Genomic DNA, 27,108 nt, shown 5'->3' with positions numbered 1-27,108 from the left:
GAAGAGAGGCTGTGGAAGCCTTATAGAATCTAGAATAGCAGAAGCCAGGAAAGGGGCTCCCTTGAGAGGAACTGAATGTTTTCTGTAGTGAAATCATGACCGCCAAAGCTTAGCAGACCGAAATGGGACACTTCAGCATTTATTGGTTTCTATTTCATGAAATGAAGAGGCTAGAAAGAAGTTAGTTCTGTTCTTTGATTTGTTTTAATTAAGCTAATGGAAATGATTTTTCTAGCCAAGATTCACTCCTATGTTGATGGTATACATTAGAAAATCTATTAGTTAAAACACCTTCAGTAATGCCATGCCTTACTTGTTAATTTGTAGAGTGAGTGCCTAGTAGACCAGGAATATTTTAGAAGTCTATGGTTTTGCATATCAAGGGGATATGGGGCTGGTGCTCAAAATAAATCTGCAGAATTATGTTTGCAGATTTTCTCTCAAGAAAAGTAGATGACAGTCATAGTAGCTGACATTTATTGAATGCGTGTACCTTTGTGCTGGCACTGCACTTGAGCATTCACACACACTATGTCACCTAATGGATACACCACTTTGGGGGCTGGTGTTACCATTGCCTTTTACTGATGGGGGAACTGAGGCACAGAAAAGTGAAATAATTTCCCCAATAGACAGAAGCTAGGATTCAGCTCCTGGTCAATCTAACTGCTTAAATAACTCTATTGTACGATGTTATCATGTCCTCTATGTTGACTATGTTGAAATTTAAAATAATTTTTAAATACTTGAGTAATTTGCAACGATGTGCTAAGTTGTAATGACATGCAAACATTTCCCAAAGAATATTAAATTATTCATTATTCAAAACCAAAATGCTTAAACAATTAGATGTTTCTGGTTGATTTAGTAAAGATAATAATAGTGTGACCATATAATTTATCATTCAAACTAAAATTGAAAGATGGTGATATTAACAATTATGTGGTGATAGCAGGAGTAAGCCATATTGTTTTGGCAACTGTGTTATGCCAGGTACCCTACTTACTGTTGGCTTGTCTTACTTCATCTTTAAGGCAAAAAATATTAAAACAGTTCTTTATGCTTTTGACTTTCTAGGAGGATTTCTCAATGTCAATGTAAGTGAAGTCAGTTTTGATGAAATTCATCAACTCTTCTCCAGGGATTTAGATATTGAGCCAGGAGGTCACTGGAGACCTAAAGACTGTAAACCCAGATGGAAGGTGAGGTAAATTTTCTCATAAATAATGTGACATTACTGTGCATTTGGGGAAAAGTGTGCTTGATTGAGAATATGTAGTGAAATACCTTTAAGTCTTGATAAATTTAAGACATCAACATTTTTATATTTAATGTATAGGTATTTACAGTTCACACGTGATTTAATAGGGTTTCTTATGAAGACTGAAACTGTGCCTATGCATATACAAAATATACGCTCATGTGTTATTACCGGTTTTAGAGGTCCTGGCAACAGGTTTTTTTTTTTTCAGTTCTATTCTGTTTGACAGAGAGACTATGATTTCTCTGCCTCCTGCAACTGTCCTAATGATTACTGATGCTTGAAAGCTTAGCCCCACCAAGTCTGGGAGTGAGAGCTCGTGGAGAGGGTATTAATGTCCTCATTGCCAGTTGGGTCTGACATTGTGGTTTTCAAGCTCTGTTCCCTAGTTCCAGAATTCTAAAGAGGCTGCTCAGAGATCATTGTGAGACAAAAAGGAGAACTGTGGGCTCTTCACCTCTGTTTCAGAAGGCAGATCACAAACTTTTTATCTTTTTTTTTTAATGTCAGAATTCTACCTAACTGTTTTATTTGAAAAACTATTTAGGAGAAGTCCTGCTTCTGCTGCTTAAAAATAATCGAAAACCATGGTTTAGACTCAACTTGCTCTCAATACTATGAAATTGGTTAAGTGCTTATTCATGAGATGTTTTTATGGTTTAGTAGGCACTAATTGACATAGTTGAAGTGAAAATTATACATGGTTAAATCAAAGGTTATGTCCTAAAGGACTGTGATGTAACCTTAATCTGGGAATGGTTTTTAATTTCTCTTTTAAAATCTTAGTGTTCTGCTGAAATATTTGTGGGTTTTTCTTTTAGTACAAAAAAAAATCACTGTTGGGAAGGAGAATTCTGTGCTGTTAAGCTTGTGATAAAAGTCTTCTACTTAACTGACCTGGAGCTCTTTATGTTTGGGGATGTGTATTATTTGTATCTGCACTCCTAACACAGAGCATGTTGCCATGTACAGGGTGGGCCAGTGGAGGTTTACAGTTGTGTGTATGTGAAAACAGAGTTTATTTTTGTACTATTATTTATTAATTATTGTCTTATTTGTATTACAACTGTATACTTACTTTTGCCCACCCCACATAAGGTAAGCACTAAACCCAGTTTTGTCGAATTGAGTTTATGTGACAAATAAATGCTCTATTAAGCTGTAAAGCTGCTTAAATGAGTTCCCATACAAATTTTGGTGAAACATTCTGTTTTACAATTGTCTTATGTTATTTTCCAGATCAAATTTGGCTAAAAAATGAATCTTTTCACATTTCATGATTGAATAATCTCATATTTGTATATATAATGTAGCCCAATTTATATAATTATACTTTTTAAAAATGTCCTGGCCAAATAAGTTATTTTTCTTGGGGATGAGTAGTGCGTTGGATGCTAATGGAAGAAAAGCACACTCAGTTGCAAAGGCTGGGGGTTAGCAAGGAGCTTGGTCTTCAGACGTATATTCGTGTGGGGTACTATGTATGTAACTCTCAGATGTGCACTGTGGCGCTTTGTAGTAGAAGAATTTGGGATTACAAAAACTAAGTATTCTTGTCCTTTCTCCAGTGCTCTATATCAGACATTGGATTTTAAATTTTATGGTTTGTTTTTTTCTCATTTTCCAGCAGACAGGTATATCACATATAAATAGTTCCGACTTAGAGATTTTAATAGACTATCAACTCAATACGAATCAGTGGACAGCAGTATTGAAAGTGAAACTCCTAGGAGCAAGCTAATTCAGGGATCTAAATATTAGTTTATTTTATTTAGGAGCTATATGGTAATGCTTCAGCTTTGCAAAGATTCCACTGAGAATACAGTGTCTAGTTCTGAGCTATGCAGTTAAAGGTGTGAGAGGAAATCCGGAGATCATGCAGAGGTGGCCTCTCCTTGCCATGTTTGATTAGTTCAATAACTCCTCTCCTCCCCTGCCTGTTTCCATTCTAATAGTGTCCCCTTCTAATCTTGGGACAGAGTTCAGAGGAGGGAAAGAAGAAATAACTAGATTTATATTAAACATGTACTACCAACTTGATTTTGATATTTGAGGTTTAAACAATTTTTTTTTAAATTAATACAATTGATGGCTAGTTAATTGAAACTGGGATCTTCTAAAATCAGTGATTTCAGCAGCTCCTAGATCTTTCTGAACACTTCAGCTTCGAGGAGAAGATTCAGTAGAGGTTCCATATTTATTTCTAAAGGAAGTAGGAGGTGGGTCACTATACCTGTGATGTTGCTTTTCCGTGAAGGGTTCAGGTCGGGCCTGAACAACTTTGGTCCAAAACTCAGAGGCTTAAAGAACCAAGCAGCTGTTTGATTCTGCTATCAACTTAGAGACCTCGAGTTCCATTTCTAGTCTAAGGTTCCTCAAAGATGGCTCTTAGCCACCATCGTAGAACTACCTGGGGTGTTTGGCAAAAGTGAAGATTGTGGAACTCGTTCTGAGTCTATTACTGGGAAGAGACAAGAACTTTTTTTTTAATCAAGTGCCTCTTTTCGAGAAGCTTCTGTAGGCACTGGAGATGAGGAGGAAGAGAAGGGTGGACCTGAAAATGCCACGGGAGAATGAGAGCTTAGTAGCTTCTATTGCATTTCGTCTTAGGGGTAGATAGCTAGCGCACCCTTACAGTTGGCTAGTCTGAAGCCAGGTCATTAGGGACACTGGAGCTGGAGGTGCACTTGAAGTTTAAAAGTGGGACAAAAGCTTGGTGGGTGAAATTTAGGTAGTAGACACCATATTCCTTACTGATCTCTTCGTGGTGAGGTAAGGCGAAAATAAGCAAGGACAAAAAATACATGCACTAACTCAATAAGGTTAGTGGTTTTAAAGTGGGAGCAGACTGATGGGATAGTTTTGCTTGAACGGAGGAGGTGAGGAGAGATTCGTGAAGATGAAGTGTTGTTTTTCAGAAGACAATGACCAGATGTTCTCTGCCGCCACTGCAGACGCATCAGCGGGAGAGTAGCTCAAACACCAAATTAGGGCACATGTAAGAAAGAATGTCCTGAGACCAAGGCTATTAAACCTGGAAATAAATGATCACAGAACACTGAGATCTTCCTTTTTCAGACAATAAATTGTAACTATTGAGAATGTCATCCACAGCCACAAGAAGGGATGTGCCGAGTGAAATTTTAAGATACTATTTAGCTTTATTTTAATAAAAACCTTGCTTTGGGCATACCATTGAAATTTTTGATAACTGCCTCATTAAAATGTGGGCATTTACTTGCTGTTAAAACAATAGTTTTGCTTATTTGAATTTGCCAAGGCACTGGTAATTTTTTTCTCTTATGACATTTTCAGTTTCTTTGTAAGAATAAAAACAAAAACAACTCTTGATATTTTAAATGCTTCATTGAAGAAATTACTGTGTTAAGGACTTATTTATATAAACACTCAGCCTAATTGTATAAATAATATGGACTCTGAAGCTATTGAAGAGCCTCTTCCCCTAAATCCATAATTCACCTTAACTGCTTTAATAACCCATTTTCGTTATGTCTGAGGCAGGCAACTTGTGGCTAGTTCAAAACTGGGAAGGGCAAGCTTGATCCTTCTTTCAATAGAAGTTATCACACTGATACACTTCACATAAGGTCAATGGTAGGGCTCTGTACTCACTATCTAATGCCTTCCTCTCCTTTTACTTTTCATAGCCTAGGAGTTAATTCAGGGGTCCCTGAACTGCTCTGGGAGCTGTCATGATTTGGAAGTTCCCTGGATACACTAATAATTGATAAACGCAGCAGCAAGTTCCCAATGAGCAGGGTGTGCCCAGCCCCCACCGTAACCCCCACTTGTGGGTATGGAAGGGTCTATTGGAGGGGGGTCCAGAATGTAGAATGACACAGAAATTTTAATTAGATATATTTTGACTGTTATATTCTTTGAAAATCCAGTGATTTTGGCATTTATAATGTATAAGAAACTTATTTCAATTTTAGTTTTTTTATTAGAAAATTTACAGTTATACTCAAGCCAGCTTAGATCAGAAATTTCTAAGAGGTAATATTTAGAAAATATTTTAGCTATTTCAAGGGCAAACTGAATTATAGGGTGACTTGGCTTATATGACACCATTTAAATTTAGAAAAGAGAGGATATGAGTTAAGTGATTGATACTTATTCTCATGTTATATTAAAACATTTTATATAGATGATGTTTTCTAGTCTTGATTTTGATAGTTCCAAGAAATATATTTTCTGTTAGATTAAAGATTGGTCTGCTGAGAAACCATTCTCATTCCCATATACATTGCTTTTCTTTTGGGAAGGATTATATATGAATAATTTTTTTCTTTGATTTATCAAGGACAGATTTCTCTGTTTTCTGTGCTGCTTATATGATCTTTTTTTGTTAAGCTCAGTATTTTTAACATATTTTTATTGCCAGTTTTATTTTAACCTGAATATTTCCCTACCACTGAAATAAACATAAACTATAGCAAAAATTTAATTGTGCCTTTTGATTAAGTGAAAAATATTGATATAATAATGAAACCCCATGTATATTCCATGACACATCTGTTATATTTCTTAAAAATATCTCTAGGCCAGATAAGCCATGTGTAGGGTAATAGATACTTAACATGGTATCTCTTAAATTCAACTTAAACACGATAAAGTTATTATTTATGATCTACTTTAAAACCTAGAAGTTACTCTTGACACATCCTCTCCCTCACTTCTCATATCATATCCATAAACAAATCCTGTCTATTTACCTTTTAAATGTTTCAAAACAACATGCCTCTTCTTCAGCCTCACCTCAGTTTCAGCTATCATCACCTCTTGTCTCAACCATTACATTAATCTCAAACTGTCTCCCTGAATCCATTTTGGCTTTCTACAATCCACGCTCCATAGTAGTCTCTGCCATCACCACATCTGAATGCATCCCTGTTTTTCAATCTTTCCATGACTTGTCATGGTTTTCATAGAATAAAGATCATAATCCTCAGGATGGCCCTCACAGCCCATTTATACCTCTCCAGATTCACAAGACCATGCGTGGCTCAAAGGCAAGGGCCGTGTCTGTTTTTGCTCACTGTTAAGCCTCTGGTGAGAAAATTCTTTAAGACATCGTAAATTTGTAAGGATTAATATTCATCTTTCCCTCTATGGCTGGTCATTATGCTATTTACGTATGTTACTATTTTCCTTTAAAGGTGGCCGTTCTCATTCCTTTCCGTAATCGCCATGAACATCTTCCAATTTTTTTCTTGCATCTGATTCCAATGCTCCAGAAACAGCGGCTGGAATTTGCTTTTTATGTCATTGAACAGGTGAGAATATTTTCCTAAATGGTAACCAAGTCTACCACAATGGAATAAAACTCTTAGACATGGTTTCATTAAAAATATTTAGCTTAAGGTTTCCTTAAAAATATTTAGCTTAAGGTTAATCAGGTAACTGAAATCCTTGGTTTTATATTTTGATAAAATTGAATTTTGGATTGAGCTTTTATGGTATAGACCACATTTTGTTACTCCTCTTATCGGTTGATGTGCTGCTGTCATTTTAAATCATCTTGTATCTTACCTAGGTAAAAATTTTTTTCTCTCTTCTTTGTATGATCAGCTAATTTTTTTCTCTGTAAATATTTTTATTATCTCAGTATTTCATATACATGATTTCCTTGTCTTATTTGAACCCTTTGGAAATATTTTCCATACTTCTATTTTTTCCACCTCTGTGATTACCTAGTTTTACACTTAAAATGTCATCTTTGATTTCTTTTTTGGTGTTTTCCCCCACCCCAGCTCCCAAACATTAGGGCACTTACTGGACTTTATCACTGATTTCTGTGTAGCATTTCTAAAACTGTACATTGTTTTTTATGTCTCAAATACATACAATTTGGATACTTCTGGTTTGGATATCAGTGAACTCATTTTATCCTGATCTTCCCTTTTTTTCCCCTCACACTAAACTTGACTAAAATAGTATTTCCTTATATATCTATCAATAGTCAGAAAGTGACCTATTTTATATTACTGGGTGCTGGTTTTTTGGAGGTAGAAAATATTCAAAGTTTATTTCTAAGATTGTAATAGTGCCTTCTGCCAGCTTCTGTGTGGTTTAATCTAGGAAATTCTTTATTCCTATATTCTTTTTTTAATTTCTCGCTCTTAGCTTCTTCCTCTATTTATTCCCCTGGAAATACTTGTTTTTTAATGCAACTTACTGGTATACTTCTGTGTATGGAGATCACCCTTTAAGGTTTGTCCCTGGTGCATACAATGACCATATAGTAAATGGTGCAGATGTACATTTTATATAACAACCTATACTGTGAAAATCGACTTTTTTAAACCTGATAACACATAAAAAACTAGCTACTTTTATGATAGCCATAGTTGTGAACTTCTAGGTCAGTTTACCAACTGCTAGTTTCCTTTTTTAAACATTTTAGTCTTCATGATGTGTTGGGAAGTGAGCTCTCTGCCTCTGTGTTTTTAAAGGCGTACTCTCCCAGGAGTCCAGCATCATTGAATTATTTTGTGCATGCGACAAAGAAATCTGTATAGAGCAACTGAGATTTATATTTTATAAACCTCTTAAGTCAGAATCCCAGCCTCGATCAATATTAGTTCAGTCCGGTGTCCTTGACAGTGCGTAGTTTTGGGCACTAACATCTTTACCACACATGAAACAGAAGAGCAATTTTCCTGCTGGACTCGTGCCCAGAAGTGATGAGTGATTGAAGAGCAGCTCAGATCTCCTAGTTTTAAATAAGGGAGACTGTACACACATTTCATTTTCTCCTTTCTAAACTCCTAAAATAAGAATGAAAGAAAAACTTTTAAAAAGGTATTAAACCACAAGGACAAAGAGAAGGAAGTAGTTGGGAGATTTCAACACATTCCTGGAAGTCAGGAAGCAGATGGACCACTGGCAGCTCCCTTCGCAGGGCAGAGGCTGTTCAAACCATGTGTGTGGTGAGGCTGATTGTGACGAGAATTGAATCAATTTCCTGGACAAACGCCTGCCCATCTTGAAAGTTTTCACTGCAGACGGAGTAAAGCATTGGGCTAAAGTAAGGGGATTGTCTGCAAGCTGGATTACAAAGCCATCAAGTCCCCAGTTCCTCATTTTTGCTTGCATTGCCAGGTGATTGATTATTCAGTTGTATCTTGTGGTGAATGAAACGTTTACTTGCTGGAGAGATGCCCTGACTGTGCTGACAGAGCGGTCCTGTGAGGGCTTGAAACAGAGGGGTCACATAAGCCTGCAGATTGACCCGGACCCTCAGGCCTTTTCCTGTTCAGCTTTTTCAAGCCAGCAGTTAGGTGTGAGTGTCCCCAACTTCTCCAAATGAGGCAAGGCATGAGTGATGTCTTCAATTAGAGAAATAGATTAGCCCCTGGAAAAAGATGCCCAACTTCCTATTTGGAAGTTTCTATAGGAAAAGGCCAGTTTATCACTTTATCACCTCAATGAAGCCCCCTCCCCTCCCCTCCCCTCCCCCTTCCCTTCCCTTCCCTTTTTTCTTCCTTTCATTTTTCCTTTACTTCCCTCCCTCCCTCCCTCCCTCCCTCCCTCCCTCCCTCCCTCCCTCCCTCCCTCCCTCCCTTCCTTCCTTCCTTCCTTCCTTCCTTCCTTCCTTCCTTCCCACAAAGCAGATACAGAAGAGAACAAACCAGGAAAGGCCTCTCCTGTTTTCATGAAGAGAGACAGGTATAACTGTGTGATATATCAGGTTTCACTCAGGGCAAAGTAAGGGGAAGGAGAGGTGTTCCCTCATACAGAGTATTCAAGGAAGGCCTCCCTCCCGGTGGAGGTGAGGTTGGAGTGGCCCTGAATGGTGTAAAGTGGCAAGCTGTGCTGATGTTGGGGGAGGTGCATTGGCAGGAGATACACAGTGTATATGGGCAATGAGGTCAGTCTTGCTAGAGTGATGAGTGGAAGAGAATGTTAGGGAGGAAATCAGAGGGGATGAGAAGCAGATAATGAAGGACTTGACAGGCCAGGGTGAGGACTTGGATCCCACATGAGTTTGGAAGACTATGGTGGGTTTTGAGTAGAGGAGTGACATGGTCTCACTGTTGTTTTAATAAGATGACTGTTTAGAGAATAGACTGAAGGGGATGAGGGCTAAAACAACAACAGATAGGAAGCTTTTGCAGTTGTTCAGGTAGGAAAGATGTTGACTTGGGCTGCCGTGGGTGGAGGGGAGCAGTGGTTGGGTTTGGGCTGCATTGGGTTTAGAGGTGGTATTTTTTGCTGAATAGCTGGATGCGCAGCGTGAACAGTGGAGGCCGGTTAACAGATGCCAGGGTTTTTGTCTTGCACAAGGGTGTTGCCGTTTTCTGAGCTGTGGACATGTGTGGGATGCAGAAGAGGAATGGGGCTTTGTGGTTCTAGTTTGGTTTAGGGATTTGCTCATGCACACACCTGTGTATGGTGTATGGTGTATGGTGTAGGTGTGTGTGGTGGGTGGTGTTTGTGTTAGAGTGGTGTGCCACCATCCTCACATACATGTGGGGCCATTTCCCTCAGCTTTTTAAGTGCCTGACTCTCCAACATGAATGGGCTGCTGAGCATTCTCAGATTTTGAAGAAAGCCTCCACGAGAAGGGACAAAACCAATCAAATGAAAGGGAGTGTAAAAAACAAAAGAGAGAGACTTTGGAGGGAACAGAGGAAATCTAAGAAAAGAAAAGAACACCAGAAACTTGTGATCAATATCCACAGAGAATAAAGGAAAGATAATGAACCCATGAAGCAAAAAAACAGGACACTGTAAAGAATAATTAGAACAAGAAAATTATTGAAACTTTGAGAACTAAAAGGGAACTTTCAATAGAATGGGCAGCAGACTGTGGAGCGACACATGTGACTTTGGAGGCTAGGTCATCAACGACATTGCTGCTTCTGCCTTGGTCTCTTGGATCACTCGCTCTCAGGGAAGCCAGCTGCCATGTCATGAGGACACTCAAGGAGAGGAACCAACTTGCCGGCATCATCTTGCTGGCCATGTGAGTTAGCTGCCTTGGAAATGGGTCCTCTGGCTGGGGCCCAGCCATCACAGAGCAGAGATAAGGCACCTCTGCTCCTGTGCTGTCAGAATTCCGTCCGCAGATACTGCGAGTGTAATAAACGACCGTTATATTTTTAGCCACTAAATTTTGCTGTGATTTGTTACACACCAACAAGTAACTAATATGCTCACTGATTAGGGTTCTGGAAAAATATATCAGAAAAAAATGGGGGGTAATGGAGAAAGTAACTGAAAAGATAAGAAAATTTCCCAGAAGCATAGCTGTGAGTCTTCAGATTAAAGAGGCCCGCAGGCACACCGGAATAAAATACAGAGCCACTGTGAGACAGGTTATTTTGAAGTTTTAGAATGCAAATTAAAAAGGGAAGATATCAAAAAGGTTCTGTAGGAAAAATTACCAATGATTATGTATCATAACTATATGAACTTTCTCAGCAATGCTGATAGCTAGAAGACTGTGGAGCTATGCCTTTAAAATTCTAGGGGAAAGTAACTTTCAACCTAGGACTTTTCACCCAGCTAAAATGTCAGTCAAGCGGGAGGGTAGACTGATGGCATTTTCAATTTTGTCATGGACCCTTACTTAGGAGGCTGCCGGCAGATGTGCCTCAGCAAACCGAGAAAGCCAAGTAAAAGATCCAGATGATGTAGAAATGAGAGAAGTCGGAGGGTGATAGTCGTGCATGGTCAGACCAGTCCAGACTGGAACAGGAACCGGGGGCAGTGGGCGTTGGGATGGACTTGGTGAGCAGGGAAGGAATTGGTAGATGATTTCATCAATTACTAATAGATATAGGGCATAACTATTGGGGCTTTTGTACAAAGTAATAATAGTTCTGTAGAAACTAAGAAGACAGAAGACAGTCATTAATTCCAGTTTGATAAAGAAAGGTAATCATAATTTACTCAGTATACTCAAAAACTATTTCTGTCATCCTAATAATACACTATTTGTTTAGCTGAAATTGTGATACAACTACGTATATTGGGAGAATGGACGGAGAGGCAGTGAGTCAGGTAGTGTAAATCCTCCACCGCCACGGCAAGGAGTCAATAGACAATGTCTGAAGTTAATGAAGCAAGGACATATCAGAACTCTCATTATCTTGAAATACGGAGATAAGTACTAGAGTAAAATGCTAGAGTTGAAATATATTGCTTTTGGAGGATGAAGATAGGTAAGGCATAAAACTTTTAATTGTTATTACAAGCCATTAGGTACTATGTCTACATTTAATGAAAACATTTTTTAACAGGCTTAATTATTTTTCCTGTATAAAATCAAGTGGTGGCCACAGCTGGAGCCCAGGTCCTCTGCTCAGGAGCCCTGGGGTGGGTCTTTACAAGATGGTCAGTGAGTTTCCGTAGGGAGGCGTGGTGAAAGCGGTCTCTTTCCAGAGGCCAGGGGTGAGGAATCTGTAGGTTTTAGAGATGGCCTCAAAAGTGGCCTTGGCAAAGTTGCCCAGGGTGGCAGTGCAGCCCCTGGCTGAGGTGTAGCAGCTGTCTATACCAGCTGTCAGTAGCGGTATAGGGCACAGGGGCTGACATGATGCCAGTGGCCCTTGGGGCAAGAATGAGGCTAACAGCACAGAGAGCCACAGCGCCTGGTCACCGTGCAAGGGGTGGTGTGGGGCTTGCCGATCTTGTCCCACCAATAGCCTCGCTGTACAGGGACAATAGAGAACTTGGCCAGGATGATGGCCCCATGGATGGCACCGGCTGCTTCCTTGGAACACTTAACATCCAGCCAACATGTCCATTGTTGTCTCCGATGGTGGCAGATGCCTTGAACCAGGTCCTCCGGCCTGCATGTGTCTGCTTTTGCACAGACACAGTCTTCAAAACTGCGTCCTTGAAGGATGCTCCCAGGAAAGGGGCAATGGTCTCTGGTTCCTTGACAGCAGGGAGAAGAGATAGATCTCCTCCAGGGACTTGATCTTCATATCCTTGACCAGGCAGCCCAGTTTGGTAACAGGGATCCACTCCTTGTCCTTGGCCTTGCCTCCATGAATTCTGTGGCCTCAGCCTGACCTTGCCCCCAGCTGCGACCTTGGCCCAGACGCTGCTGCCACATCCTGCACAGAAGCCTCCTCGGACCCCCAGCCTCCCGTTGCAGGGCCCTCCTGCAGCAGCGGTGTCACCTGCCACTTGTTTCCTCAGAGAAGAAGCAATAAAAACAATCTTTAAAACCTTAAAGGAAAGTAATTCAAGCTGATGTTGATGCACCAGTAATAACATTATAATTTAACTTCCTTTCTCTTGTATTCTCTCCGTTTCATTGACAAAGAAAGAAGCTGTAAAAAGTTTTATTACCTCAGGTTAGAGCAGGACCCAGGAATGAATATTAGTAATTTTTCACTCTCGAGGCAGCATTTCAGTGCTAACTGCGTAATGTTACTCATTCTCTTCTGTGTCATCCTCTTTTGTGTTTGTTTTGGAAATGATTTTGAGAATTATTACTGAGGCCTGGGTAATTGCTGTTTAATTTTCTTTGGATACAGAATGAAACTTTTTATTGTCAGTGTACCTTAATATAATTTCCTTCATAAAGAAAGGTAAGTGGTTGTAATATAGAAAGTTAGGTTCTGTATACGTAATAAGTTTCCATTTTTTTTTTTGTTTCATAAATACCATTGGTATTTATTATAAGCAAGAATAATAAAAATAGGAACTGTTTGTTGCCCAGGCATTTTATGTATTTTCTTCAGTGATAAAGGAAAATGGTCTTGTAATGAAGTTGGGTTTTGTGTAATAAGTTTCAGTTGTTTTTGTCTCTAAAAGTGTCTTTGTCTTTCTTACAAGCATCAGTGATCAAAGCTAGCCCTCCCTGGCCTTGTTATGTAAGAGAAGGATTACCATTTGCTTCTTAGTCTTGATAGCAGTTTGGAAAGCTTCACTAAAGAATGCAACCTGTATAATTTTTAATGGCTGTATTTTTTTCTGGTCATAAGTAATCCATGTCTTGATGTATTTGAAGTAAAATAGAAACAGGAATGCTCTCATTACATGAATGCGACGATGAACCAATGTACTAGGTAATAATTTATTGTAATTTATCAGTGTAAAATAATGCAGGTAATTTATTGAAATACAAAATAATGCAAGTGAATTTAAATGGTATATTTGAAAATCCTGAAGTATGTTTATCATTTTATCTATTTAATTCAGATGTATTTATTATTTGACCATACTTCAACAAGTTAGAAAAATTTAGAAAAAAGTCAGATGGCAGAGCCTGAGTAGCATTTCTGTGTTTTGTCCCCGTGAAGACCGGCACACAACCGTTTAACCGCGCCATGCTCTTCAACGTGGGCTTCAAAGAGGCCATGAAAGACGGCATGTGGGACTGCGTCATCTTCCACGATGTGGACCACCTACCCGAAAATGACCGGAACTATTATGGGTGTGGAGAAATGCCACGTCATTTTGCAGCAAAGCTGGATAAATATATGTATATGTAAGTAATGTGCAATCTTCCTCATATTGTATAAAGAATGGTATCATCATTACATGTCTGCATCTGAGATTGTTGAAAGCCTAAAGACTGTGTTTAATTCCAGCCCGCCCTCATAGGGAGCCAGGCTGTTGAGTTGCTTGTCCATCTCTAGGTTCTTCCTCACGCAGAGGTTTGTGTGGTGTGGTGCACAAGAGCCTGGTTTCTGCAGTCAAGCAAGTGTGGACTTAACCTCTGGTTTCCACACTGAACAGTTATAGGAATTGATCATGTACTTGTGTCTCTGAACGTTGGGAACTGCCCTGCCTGGTATCAGAAGCTGTAACCCCTGCCAAGGCTAAGGCTGAGGGAGCAACCTTGGACCATAAGCCAGCAAGGAGACAAAGCTTATGTCCCTGGCAGGAGCACCGCTTCTGCTCCTTTTACTTCACCCAGCCTGGCCCCCAATGCTTGGTCGGTTAGCCAGTGATGGGTAAGATTCCCCAAGGGGGAAATGATCTAAGACAGGCATGATCACGTGGGAGGCCCCCAAGGAAGGACTTTGGGGGCTACAGCAAAAGGGGGTGATGGATCCTCACCCCTCGGCTTTGACGTGGCCTGAGTCCTCATTGTCTGCGAGAAAATCTCCTAATCTCTAGGCTGCCTTACTTCCCTTGCTCCACCAAAGCCTGAAAGAATGACAGAGGGTGGTGCAGCCCTGTGCTGGAAAGGGTGGGTTCCCCAGGTGATCAGGCCTAAGAAAGAATATGTAAAATCCTGTGAAACCTGCTTTGTTTAGAATGCTCTCAATTGAATGATAAGGGTTCAAAGAAGAAGTAAGTTTGTTCCTTAAAGTTTTACAGCTCTTTGACCCTGACTCAAAATAGGCCCTTGTACTTCCTTGTTGTCTATTGTTTGATCCTTTCTTCCTAGCAATGAGTAATGAGCTTTACTTGAATTCTTATGCAAACGAACCCAATAAAAAGCCTCTCCGGTGGGGGAACGAGGTGCTCTCCCTTAGGGGCCCTCTCCCCTTCAGAGGGTGGCCATGGCGCTCCCCACTAGAGAGAGTGGCCATTCCATTCCTCCTTCCCCACAGGACCTGGTTGTCTCTGTGTATGTTTTTCTCGTGTGTTGACGAGCCACCCACAGCATTCCGAGGTCACTGCCAGTTGGTGATCATGACATCTGAACATTGGTCTCCTCATTCACTGGAGTAGTTGAGCCCATCCTTAGGACTATGGTGTGACCCCACGTGCTGGGCCTGCCCTGTGTGGGCAGCAGCACCTGCTGTCTCCTTTCCGCTTCCCTGCTGTAGCGATGTTTCAGTGCAGGAGAGAGGGTCCTCTCCCCTGCAGTGCATCTTCTTCCTCAGCTATGGATTCTTGACATGGTTTTAATAAGAAGAAAGTTTTTCATTCTCTGACAGGAGATACCTTGAATTGTAAACAGTCATTGAAGCTGTGAGAGTAACTTTCTATTTTTTATTTTTTCAATTACTGTTTACATTCAGTATTATTTTTGTATTAGTTTCAGGTGTACAAAATAGTGGTTAGATAATCACACACTTTACAGAGTATTCCCCCTGGTATTTCAGTGCCTGCCTGACATCTTACATAGTCATTACAGTATTACTACTGTATTCCCTGTGCTACACTTTACATCCCCGTGACTGTTTTGTAACTACCAGTCTGTGCTTCTCAATCCCTTTGGTGTTTTCACACAGTCCTCCAACCTCTCTCTCCTCTGACAGCTCTCAGTCTGTTCTCTGTGTCAATGAGTCTGTTTCTGCTTTGCTTGTTAGTTTATATTGGTCTTTAAATTCTGCATGTAAGTGAAATATGGTATTTGTCTTTCTCTGACTGACTTACTTCACTATGCATAATATCCTCTATGTCCATTCATGTTGTCACAGATGATAAGATTTCATTTTTTTTTTTTTATGGCTAAGTAATATTCCATTGTAGATATGTACCACAGCTTTCTTTATCCACTTGTCTACTGATGGGCACTTGGGTTGTTTCCATGTCTTGGCTGTTGTAAATACTGCTGCAATGAGCACAGGGGTGATAATACATTCTTTTGCATTAGTGTTTTGGATTTCTTCGTATATACACCAGAAGTGAAATCACTGGGTTATAAGGAGGTCTATTTCAAATTTTTGAGGAACCTCCACACTGTTTTCCACAGTGGCTGCACCAATCTGCATCCCCACCAACAGTGCACAAGGGTTCACTTTTCTCCACATCCTCACCAACACTTGTTTTTGTTGTTTTATTTTCATTTCTCTGATGATTAGTGACACTGAACATCTTTTCATATGTCTGTTGGCCATCTGTATGTCCTTTGGAGAAGTGTCTATTGAGGCCCTTTGCCCATGTTTTAATTGAATTGGTTTGTTTTTTTGGCATTGAGCTATATGAGTTCTTTATAGACTTTGATATTAACTCCTCATCAGATGTATTGGTGAATATGTTCTCCCATTCTGTGGGATGCTGTGACAGTAACTTAAGTTGACATGGAAGCATGCAAGTGCTAGGAAAGAGATCATGGTTTTCCCTGGCTAACGGAAAGGGAGAGGAGAGAACACAGAGGAGCAGGGGAGATGATCCCGATGTGACTGCTTAGCCTGCTGCCCGGCCTGCAGGAAGAGAGAGGCAACGACACAGCTAGGTGAATTAGCTCTGAAACAGGAGAAGAACAGCTTTTCCTTGTTTTGCTTGTTCTCCTTGTCATTAGGAAGGCTTTTCCTTGATACCACAGTATCTGAACTCCAAGTCTGGCATTCCCTTGGGAAGGTCACTCTGGTTTAGGGTCTGGTTTTAGGAATTGTTGCACTTCTGGCAACAATTTTGGTTAGCCTGCTGGAGTCAAATTAGATTCAGTATAATTGATTTTCACTTAAAAATATCATAAAGGTTATAAACTATCATAAAAAGATAATTATAAATTATCTTTTTACTTGAACATATTAATTTCTTATGAATAAAATATTCATGCCTACCTAGATTAATCCTACGGTGAGTAGGGTATGTTGGAAGTTTGGACATTAGAATGCTCGCTTAGGGAGAGGGTAGCAGGTCGGGGTGTGGCTGGGCAGTGCAGACTTCAGCCGGGACAAAGCCTGATGGAGCGTGTCTGCCCAGAAATGATGTCTGTACTCCTATGGCTGCTGACCGGAAAGCTCAGGTCCCCAGACTGGTGTCCTTCCCCCTGTGGACAGTGTAAGGTAAACACTACTAGAGTTCTGCTAGTTTGAACTTCCATTTTCTTTTTTTTAGTTTATCTATTTTGCCTTCATTTTATATCATCTTTTTCATCCTGGGTACAGTCCACTTGATTATTGCCACTTAAGCAGAACAGTAAATGGAATTAATGTGCTTGCCAATTTAGACGTGCCAATACACACACACACACACCCCTACTGATCTCAGGATTCTCCCAAATCACTAGCCTGGGCAAGAATAATCCAACTGGCCCTGCCCAGGTGGCTCAGTTGTTTGGAGAGTCATCTTGTACAGCAAAACGTTGTGGGTTCAATTCCCGGTCAGGTCACATACCTAGGTTGTGGGTTTGATTGCCGGTCAGGGCACGTATGGGAGTCAACAACCAATCATTGTTTCTCTCTCACATTAATGTTTCTCTCTCTCCTTCTCTCCCTCTCCCTTCCTCACTCTCTGAAATCAATCAAAACACATCCTTGGGTAAGGATTAAAAAAATAATAATCCAGCTGGTGCGGGAAACACCAGTTGCTTAACCACACCAAGAATGCTCTGTCCTCCTAAATCCCAAGTTGTATCACAGGAATCCTAATTTCTTAAGTGGGGGGGCCTCGTGAGGTCTCCTGAGGCAATATGGTTGTCTTTGGGGTACAGGTTGCTATGACTTCTGTCTTGGGGTGCCTTTGGCCCAGGGGGAGCTAAGGTTGCTTTTTCCTCCAACCTTGGAGTTCCATGTGGGAGCTGCCTATTCCGTCTTCTGTGGCCACACAAGATCCCAACTGGCAAATAGCTCCTCCCCACAGGGAATGAGGCAAGAGTTTCTTCAACAAAAAGGGAAATCGGCCTCCTCCCTTTCTCTGAGGCAACTGTGCTATAGCCCCAGCCAGATTTCCTTCATCTCGGTTTTGAGATGCCGTGCGTGGCTGTGTTTTCTCTCCTGGCCCTTCACGCTGGCCTGGCTTTTTTAGGGGCTCTAGTGCGCTATTCCCCAACAAGACTCACTCAGGTCTGCAGTCTAGGGGTGCTACCTCGATATCAGAAATCCTTTCTATATCTAAATGGATAATTTAGTTTGACAAATTTCTTGGAGTACGAGTTAGAGAAAGGTAAGGAAAATAAAATCCAAGTTTAAAAACATAGTCATTTGTCAGAGAAAGACAAATACTATATGATTTTAGTTCTATGTAGAATCTTAAAAAAAGAAAAACCCCACTTCCTAAATCCAGAGAACAGATTGATGATTGCCAGGGGTGGGCGGGGAGGGGGTGAGATGGCTGAGGGTGGTCAAGGGCACGAGCTCTCAGCTATGAGTCCGGGATGTAATCTACAGCTGGGTGACTGTAGTTAATGATACTCTATTGTATATTTGAATGTTGCTAAGAGAGTAGGTCCTAAAAGTTCTCATCACAAGGAAAAAGAATTTTCTAACTATGTATGGTGACGAATTTCATAACATACATAAATATATATATACAGTCATGATGTACACCTAAAACTGAAGCAGTGTTACATGTCAGTTATATCTCCATAAAAAGTCATTTATCTAAATATCAGTACATTAAAGATAAATGTATTTGTAACTAATCAGGAGAATTTTGGGAGTGTAATCCAAGCAGACATATTATAGGAATAAACAGCTTGTCATTTTAAAATTAAATACTAGACTTGTCTTTACTAATATACATATATACTGGTCTGTAAAATAAATAGTATGTTTATAATAAGTTCTATTAATTTAGATGATTTTATTACCTTAGCAACATCTAACATTGCATTGATAGCTATTGATGGATTTAATTAAGTTTACTTTGTTGTAACAGTAAAGAATTTGAACACTGGGTTTTGAGAATTATAACATAATAATACTAAATATTAAATTTTAATTACCATGAGTGTTTTATATAACACATTTAGATGTACTTATTTTACTAGAGTATAAAAATATTTTGTTTCTTGGAGTACTTTACATTTCCAAGAATAGAATTTAATCAATGTAATTACTTATTTGGAAAATAGGGGTGTATTTTGCAGGGCATGTGAAAGACTGAAACCAATTTCATGTGGCAAACTGTTTTGATTTTATTTTTTGGATGCTCTATTCTGCTTTCTTTTTAGTCTTCCGTATAAAGAGTTTTTTGGTGGTGTGAGTGGACTGACCGTGGAGCAGTTTAGAAAGATCAATGGTTTTCCTAATGCCTTCTGGGGATGGGGAGGAGAAGATGATGACCTTTGGAACAGGTAGGGTGAGGTACAAATTGCTTAATAACAGAATTTCTATAAACTCCCTTTCTGTTAGGTAAAGTGTACTTTGCTATTCCAAGAGAAGATTCTTTGGGGTGGAAAATTTTTGAGATTCCTAAATCCTACTTTGTGTTTCTCCATTTTTTTCACTAGGAGAGGCTTCTGAAATTGTTAATGACACACCCATTAGAGCATTGCTTTGCATTTTAAATTGAACTCATTATTTTCGATGTTTATGTCAGATTTTATTTCCTTATATTTTCATTTCCATATATTATAGAGTTCACTATGCTGGATATAATGTAACAAGACCGGAGGGAGACTTGGGAAAATACAAATCTATTCCTCATCATCATCGAGGTGAAGTCCAGTTTTTAGGACGGTAAGTTTAATATCATCTTTAGAGACCAAGTTCAAAATTATTTAATGTGTGAAAGATTTAAAATACACACTGCACCCAAAAAATCTTCTAAAGGGAATTTTTCTCTCCATGTCATTTTTTTAGAAGTAGAGCATTTTTGTGCTTGTTTTGAAGAGATATACATATACCTGCATACACACATAGTCATGTTATATTAAAGAGCCCAGTTAACTTTCTATAAAATGTGTTTTCTTAACATAAAACATAATTTTATAGCTGAAGGGTGTCTAAGTCATAAGGGCGCAGAATAATTTTTTCAGGTGGCATTTTAAGACTCATACAAATGCTAATTTATAACAATGGTTTAGAGGGGTTTTTAATTATGTGTGAGAACCAAAAATTGTGAAGAGCATTAAATGTTTAATTTACAAGAATGATTTTGAGCATATTCCCCACTAATTTTTCTTTTTGAACATGTTTGTTACTTTTCTTCTCTCCAACACTATAGGTATAAATTGCTAAGGTATTCAAAAGAGCGCCAGTACATTGACGGGCTGAACAATTTAATATACATGCCGAAAGTGCTGGTTGATAGGTTGTACACAAACATATCTGTAAACCTCATGCCAGAGTTAGCTCCAATTGAAGACTATTGAAGAAGTCGCTCTCATGGTGAGATGGACCACAGTGCTGGACCCTAAACTTGGAGTGCGCTCTTAATAGAAGTCAGCGAGTGGATAGCCAGCAGTCCTCACCGATTACTCTGTGGGATTATCTACAGTCAGCCTGCTTCCTCCCGCCCTCTGTCAGAGACACACCCCCGTGGCCAGTGCTGCAGAGATCAGAAGCCGTGGAAGTTAAGAGCTCCCTGTAAAGAAAACATTTTTATACTGAAATCTGTAATTTAATTCAAGAGAATGCTTTATTTCTGTTGAAACATATTTTGTACATATGTGATGTAAATTAATGTGTTTAAATTGTTGAAAAATAAGATGCGTTACCGTTACAGTTTTGCATGTAATTGGTTATGCCTTTATTGGACTTTTATAGACCTTTTTTATTTGCATGGAAAAAAAACAACGTAAATTTATGTCACTAATAAAAGGTTAACCCTTGTGTGAAATGAAGGAACTGTCAATAATTGACAGCCAACTAACACAGTAAACTGTTATACTAGTTTTGAGCTTTAGACCTCCAGCCTTCTGTGTGGAAGAAGGCACAGCTTTCGTAGGGTCCTAAAGGGTAGAAGGAGCAGCTTAGACAGCTTTTTTCCTGCCAGGATTACCTATAATTTTCCTGCTTGCGATCTCATCAGATTTTGCTAAATCACAACCATGATGTTTATGCATATTGCATGGGTATTACCAAGAAAATCTTAAAAGTTGTGATGTGACATGATATAAAGGACCTCTTCACGTTACATGTCTTTCCTGTACCTCTGGTGTAAGTGTCAGGGATTTCATGCCTCAGAAAATGTCCCTAAGGTTGTGTGTGTCTGTGCACTGTTTTTTGTTTGTATGTTTGTTTGTTTGTTTTAATAGTGAACAGCACTTTTATTCTTTTGAGTTCAGAAGAGCCAAACATTTTTTTATTTAAAAAAATATCAAAACAATTTTTTAGAAGAATGAGTTATATGGAAAACCCAATAGTACTTATAATATACAAATGAATTATACTATTAGATAAGAAATAAAATGTTCTATTTTTTATGAAGATAAATGCTTAGTAGATAAAAATAAATTTTACGTTCAACTCTCAGACTCATAGAATTTCAAGTTTGGAAGGGACTCTTTTTAATGTTGGCCAATTTCATTCAAACTCTATTTTTTTCACTTTTAAGAAAGTATATTGCTGGTGTTAATTATTAAAATGTCCTCACTAAAGCATAGTTTAATAAAAGTATATTATAACACATGATCAGTTATTTAAATACATTGATGTTACCAGGCACTTCTCGGAAAACAGGTCTTAACCACCTGACATCAAGTATATTACTTTATCTTAAATTTGGATGAAGTTTTTATGGCAAAATCAAACAATATTTTTACTTTAAAAATTATCAATTATTGTTACCCAAAGATTCTTTAAAATATCTTAAGGTGTTTTCACAAATTTAAAATGAAAAACCATGTATCTATGTAGTGAATCTTCAGTAACAGTGAAGAACAATGAGAAGCTGTGTCTGAGAGCTGTCCGGATGACATTCGCCTCACGGATTGTTCACCTGAATCAGAAGTACAGTTATTTATCTCAGGTCGTAAGTTTAGTTTTTGAAGTTGGCATTTCCTATGACAATGTTGGTAACAAAAATGACCACAAAACAAATCACAAAATAATGAAATTCTTGTACTTTGAGAAAACTGATTTTTCTTAGAAACACTTCCAAAATATTCGTCTCTACTGCTTTTCGCTTATACTGAAAATAATGAAAAATCAAACCTGAAAAGTAAATTTGTTCTTAGTTTGTCCATTTTCTGTCTCTCATAGTCAATGTAATTTTTTAATTCAGTGTAATGAAAGAAAGCCAGTTGGGAAACTTACCATTTGTTGTTCACTAATAAGATAGTAGGGGCATAGGAGCATAATTAATTCATGAAATAATTAACCATTTTAGTTGTGGGGAAAATTAGGGCTGTTTCTGAATTTTATTAGGAAAACATTTTTTTAAATGTGGATGTGCCCACACTTTGGAATCTTTTCATTTTGATATACATTGTACAATTTTAGGATAACTCAGTTCTACTAGTATCTGCCTTATTTTTTGGATTAAGTCTAATAGTAATTTTTGTTTTGGGAGTGGGCCATGAATATTTTGCTTTTTTTTTTTTTTCAGTTTTGAGTGTTGTATGTCATTCTGTGAAAATCATCTTACTAGATTTTTTGTTTTTTTGTCTTTTGTTTTGTTTTTAACTGCAGACTTAAAATTGAATTTTGCCTATAGTGACTTATATGTTTCAATAACTGTGACAGAGTTTTGCCCAATTATGTTTATTATGTGAAAATAAATCTATTTCATAAAAACTAACAAGTATATTGGAAATTCAAACTATCTTTTTATAGCTTTGTTTAGTGGGTATATTAGTGAACACGTATTTTTGCCTACTCCATCAGGTGCCATGCGAGATATGTCTGTGGAAAAAGTATTACTTCATTTCTAAACAAATCAAGTCAAGCAAGTGGAAACCTTTCTAAAATTATGAAGACATCCTCTGATAACTTACTCATTGTGTTTTCTAGTCTCAAAATCAAGAGACATATATAGTGGACATGGAGTTATTATAAGGTCCCTATGGCACTACTGGCAAAGTTATGTAGTGTCTTTCAGTTCAGAAAGTAATAATAATGATTAGTGGGCCTATTTGTAGAAAAAGGGAAAGTGTTCCTATTTGCAGTAACATTATATCTAATTTGTAGTAGTGATAGTTATTAAAATCTTTGCAAAAAACTAGGGTTTAATGAATATTTTTTTAAATCTCAATTTAAATTTCTGGTTTAGCTTGTGAAAAGGTATTCTGTAAGGAAACCTTGCTTACAATATTATGTAAGTACAAAATTACATATTACAAACTTGCTTATACTTATTTTCCAGCCAAGAGATTGCTATCTACTTTAAAACAAAATGGAAAAATACATAAGACAGTATTCTCCCTCCTTTGAAGGCTCCCCATGAGTAAAAGCAGATTTTGTGTCATTTTATTTGGCATTTGCTTGTCTTTGCTCTATTTCTTCATGTATTTTCTTTTTGGACAAGTATCAGCACTCTAGATTTATTGCCTTGTATTTGCAAATATGCCAATGAGAGAACTAAAATGGCTACAGTGGTGTTTATCAGAAAGAGGGAGTGTGCTTCAGATTAGTTAACTGAGATCTGAAAGGCTTTTACATAAATGCACTGAAATAAATGCTAGTAATTTCTTGTATTCTCATTTTTTTTGCTTCTCATGGAAATGTTTGTACTTTTTTATCATTGTCTTTTATGAAATATAATGTTCTAAAGACTTTGTGTGATGATGTAATTATTTTCTCTCAGGAACTTTTTTGGGGTTATCTGGGTTTTTCATTGTTGTTGTTTGTTTTCCGAAACTTCAAGTGGATGGTTGGTGAATACCTTAGCGGTACTAGGATTGCGGTATAAGCGTAAGACGAGCACAGCGTCTGTCTTTTGAATGGTTTAAGTGAAATACACCGAGAGATCACCCCATAGCTTTTTCCTCAAACAAACAAACAAACAAACAAACCCCAGTAATATTTAAATATTTGTCCTCACAGAAAACTAAAAATGAAACTGCCTTTTGACCCAGCAATTCCACTGCTGGGATTATATCCTAAGAACCCTGAAACACCAATTCAGAAGAACCTATGCACCCCAATATTCATAGCAGCACAATTTACAATAGCCAAGTGCTGGAAACAACCTAAGTGCCCATCAGTAAATGAATGGATCAAAAAACTATGGTACATTTACACAATGGAATTCTATGTAGCAGAAAGGAAGGAGCTCCTACCCTTTGGGACAGCATGGATGGAATTGGAGAGCACTATGCTAAGTGAAATAAGCCAGACAGTGAGGGACAGATACCATATTATCTCACCTTTAACAGGAACCTAATCAACAAAGCAAACAAGCAAGCAAAATATCACCAGAGACATTGAAATTAAGAACAATCTGACTAACCAGAGGGGAGGTGGGAGGCGATAATGAGGAGAGAGGGGGGAGGGTTTTCAGAAACAACTATAAAGGACACATGGACAAAACAAAGGAGGGGTGGAATCAGGGGAGGGAGGTGGGGATGGCTGGGATGGGGTGGAGTGGCGGGGAGAAAATGCAGACAACTGTACTTGAACAGCAATAAAATAAAAAAAATGACAACAGCCAACACAAAAAATTTGTCCTCAATACAATTAATAATCTATTGTATCAAGATAAATATTCAAGAAGTAATTTTCAGCATTACTTTCCTCCTCCCTGTACAACTTCAGTAAACTAAACTGGTTTTTATGTTCAATTCCCTTCCTGTTTTTTAGGTATCAAGTAGTATTGAAGATCTTGAAGGCAAATAGTCAAATCTCAAAAATGCCTAGGAACTAGATTTGTATGTGGGCTAGATTGTGAGATCATGATTTTATCAAATTATTTGTGTATTGAATTTTAAGTATTGTTACTTGTTATGCATAGTATGAGCTACCAGGATATTACCACTATTTATCACAAATGAAGCCAATCATTAAATCATAATCATTTAGTCGTTTAAATGATGCAAAGCCATGAAATGGGGTGGGCTTAGTTGGCCCCAGGTTCTTACCTATAGGAGTAATTTGTCCAATGATGAAACATGACTAAATTTAACAATTTTTTGTATTGGACTTAAGGTTGTGGAGGTATTCTGAATCAAAATTGTTTTATTTAAGGAGGTCTCTTCTTAAGGAGAATGCACTGTATTGATTTTGACTTAAGTGACTTCAGAAAAGAGTATTATAGAGTTGACCAAAAAGTCCGTGAAGTTTTTTCCGTAAATAAGAAACACATTTTTCATTTTCACCAGTAACTTCATTGATTTGGATATTTTGAATATGGTCAGCTATCTCCCAATGGAATAACACTGATTATTCTCAATTAATGTCTTGATTTGATCAGTATCAACTTCAACTGGTCTACCCAAACGTGGAGCCCGTCCAGCGAGAAATCTCCAGCACAAAACTTCGCAAACCACTTGACACATTATATCAGTCACAGCCCCTTCTCTATACACTGCACAAATCTTTTTCCTGTTTCAGTTGTGTTTTTACCTTTCTTGAAATAATAAAGCATAATATGCCAAAGATGTCACTTATTTTATTCTATCTTCAATATTAAAGTGGCTACACAAAAATTCAATGTTGATAAGTTTTTTTAAATGCATGCTGATAAGAGAGCTGTCCCAATACAATGTAACAACATTGTTTTGAATGTGCAGTGGAAGACAACTAAGTGCACCTGGAGCCATATTATGGGGAAAAAATGAACTTTTTGGCCAACCCAATATATCTCTCAAAACTATGTTACTATTAAAAGAAAAATATATGGGTTTAAAAATAAAACATGTCTGTCACAACACATTCCTATAACATATTGTAGTGGACCTGAATTTCATTGCTAATGTAACCTTCCCAATTTCATCAGTTGAAGCATGTGGTTTCCAGGATCTCCAAGAGGTATCAGGCATTAACTCCTGATCCTCAAGGATTTTACTGTCTTCTCTGTGTAATACCGAAGTAGAAACTGAACCCTCATTCTATGAGGTGAGGGACTCAACTGTGGCCTTTTCAAACACTGGTTTTATATTTCACTAATGCAATGTTCAGCCACTAGAGCAGCTTTGTAGGAGCAGCTTTTTTTCCAGACCCAGAATAGTTCTTAGCTTAAGCATTGTACAGTCCTTCAGAAGGATAGTTGAGATAACAGTTCTTCTGCTACAGACCTTGAAGCTTTGAAGTAACATTTGGGCGGCCTGCATGAAAGGTGGTTATAAGCAGAGACTCGGGAATTAGCCTGATCTGAGTTTGAATTCAGGGATCTGCTATCATTAGGTGTGACATTTTAGCAAAGTTGTAAACCCCTGTGGTCCTCAGTTTCCTGATTTCTTAGCTGAGGGTGGTAGGAACTACCTAAGGATTGCTGAAGTGATTAAATAAGCCTAATCTTAATAAAAGCCTGACATACTTTGCCAAAACTTGGCTCAGATTAAGTCAGTTTTCAGCTTTAGAGTAACAACCTTTTCTTTCATGCAAATTGTCTCAGATCATAAAGAATGATATCACATTCTTTAATTCTCCTAGGGCGTGAAGTCAGTGATTACCCAATATATTACATGATAATGTATGTAAACAATTAGTAAAACTGGCAAAAGTGCACAATTAAAATTCAGTAATCAGTCATGAGAAGTGTAGCAAATGGGAATCAGGCTGTGTTTTCTCAGAGGGTTGTGTGGTTTTCAGTAGATGGTGCGGAAATCACCTACCACACCACTTAGCTTAAGCTCATGGAGGGCATTCAGTCACTTGTTCCTTGTCAGTATTACACCTGAACTAGTAAATGTCCCCATGGGCCTGACTGCCTGCTTTTTCTTTCCTACCTTGGCTTTGGGGGTTAGATCTTTCACCCATCCTCGATTTTCTTGGGAGACTCTTCCTCTGACATCTATTCTTTCTTCTGATCAACAATTCACTTCCTAGGACCACTGTCTAGCCCTGTCCAATAGAACATTCTGTGTTGATGGAAATGTTCTATGGCTGTGCTATCCAATATTGTAGTCATCAGGTTCACGTGGCTATTTGCGTTTGCAATGTGAATAAGGCAAGTAGGGAACTGGATTTTTAATTTTGTTGAATTTTAATGAGTTTAAATAGGCACGTACAGCAGGTGAGCTCCTGTACTTGCAAAGTTTTAACTGCGTGGTCCCCCTAGTTATGTGCAGGAGACTCCCAGGCTGTATCTCCAGCTCACAATTCTTAGTTCCTGAACCACAGAGTCAACTTATTGGTCAGCTCCACTTGCTTGTCATAAACTGAATTTATCATAACTCCTTTCAAAACCTA

The 27,108-nt window shown here is 38.4% G+C and overlaps 1 protein-coding gene across 3 annotated transcripts in view; it reads left to right on the top strand.

Moving 5' to 3' along the window:
* The window catches only part of B4GALT6 (beta-1,4-galactosyltransferase 6), a 64,748-nt gene extending 41,268 nt beyond the window's left edge, over nt 1-23,480 (top strand). For all 3 annotated transcript variants that reach the window (XM_045850285.1, XM_045850284.1, XM_045850286.1), the window contains exons 4-9: nt 1,078-1,202; nt 6,442-6,558; nt 13,546-13,733; nt 19,047-19,169; nt 19,453-19,554; nt 20,042-23,480. In XM_045850285.1, coding sequence (XP_045706241.1) covers nt 1,078-1,202; nt 6,442-6,558; nt 13,546-13,733; nt 19,047-19,169; nt 19,453-19,554; nt 20,042-20,189 — 803 coding nt within the window. In that variant the 3' untranslated portion in view covers nt 20,190-23,480. The remainder of the gene's footprint in view (nt 1-1,077; nt 1,203-6,441; nt 6,559-13,545; nt 13,734-19,046; nt 19,170-19,452; nt 19,555-20,041) is intronic.
* Nucleotides 23,481-27,108: the final 3,628 nt, after the last annotated feature.

This window comes from Phyllostomus hastatus, unplaced genomic scaffold (genome assembly GCF_019186645.2).
Source record: "Phyllostomus hastatus isolate PE091 unplaced genomic scaffold, TTU_PhHast_1.1 phas_contig_80, whole genome shotgun sequence".
Taxonomy (NCBI): Eukaryota; Metazoa; Chordata; class Mammalia; order Chiroptera; family Phyllostomidae; genus Phyllostomus; species Phyllostomus hastatus.
Note: the sequence above shows the minus strand (reverse complement) of the source record. Positions and strands in the feature narration are given on the sequence as shown.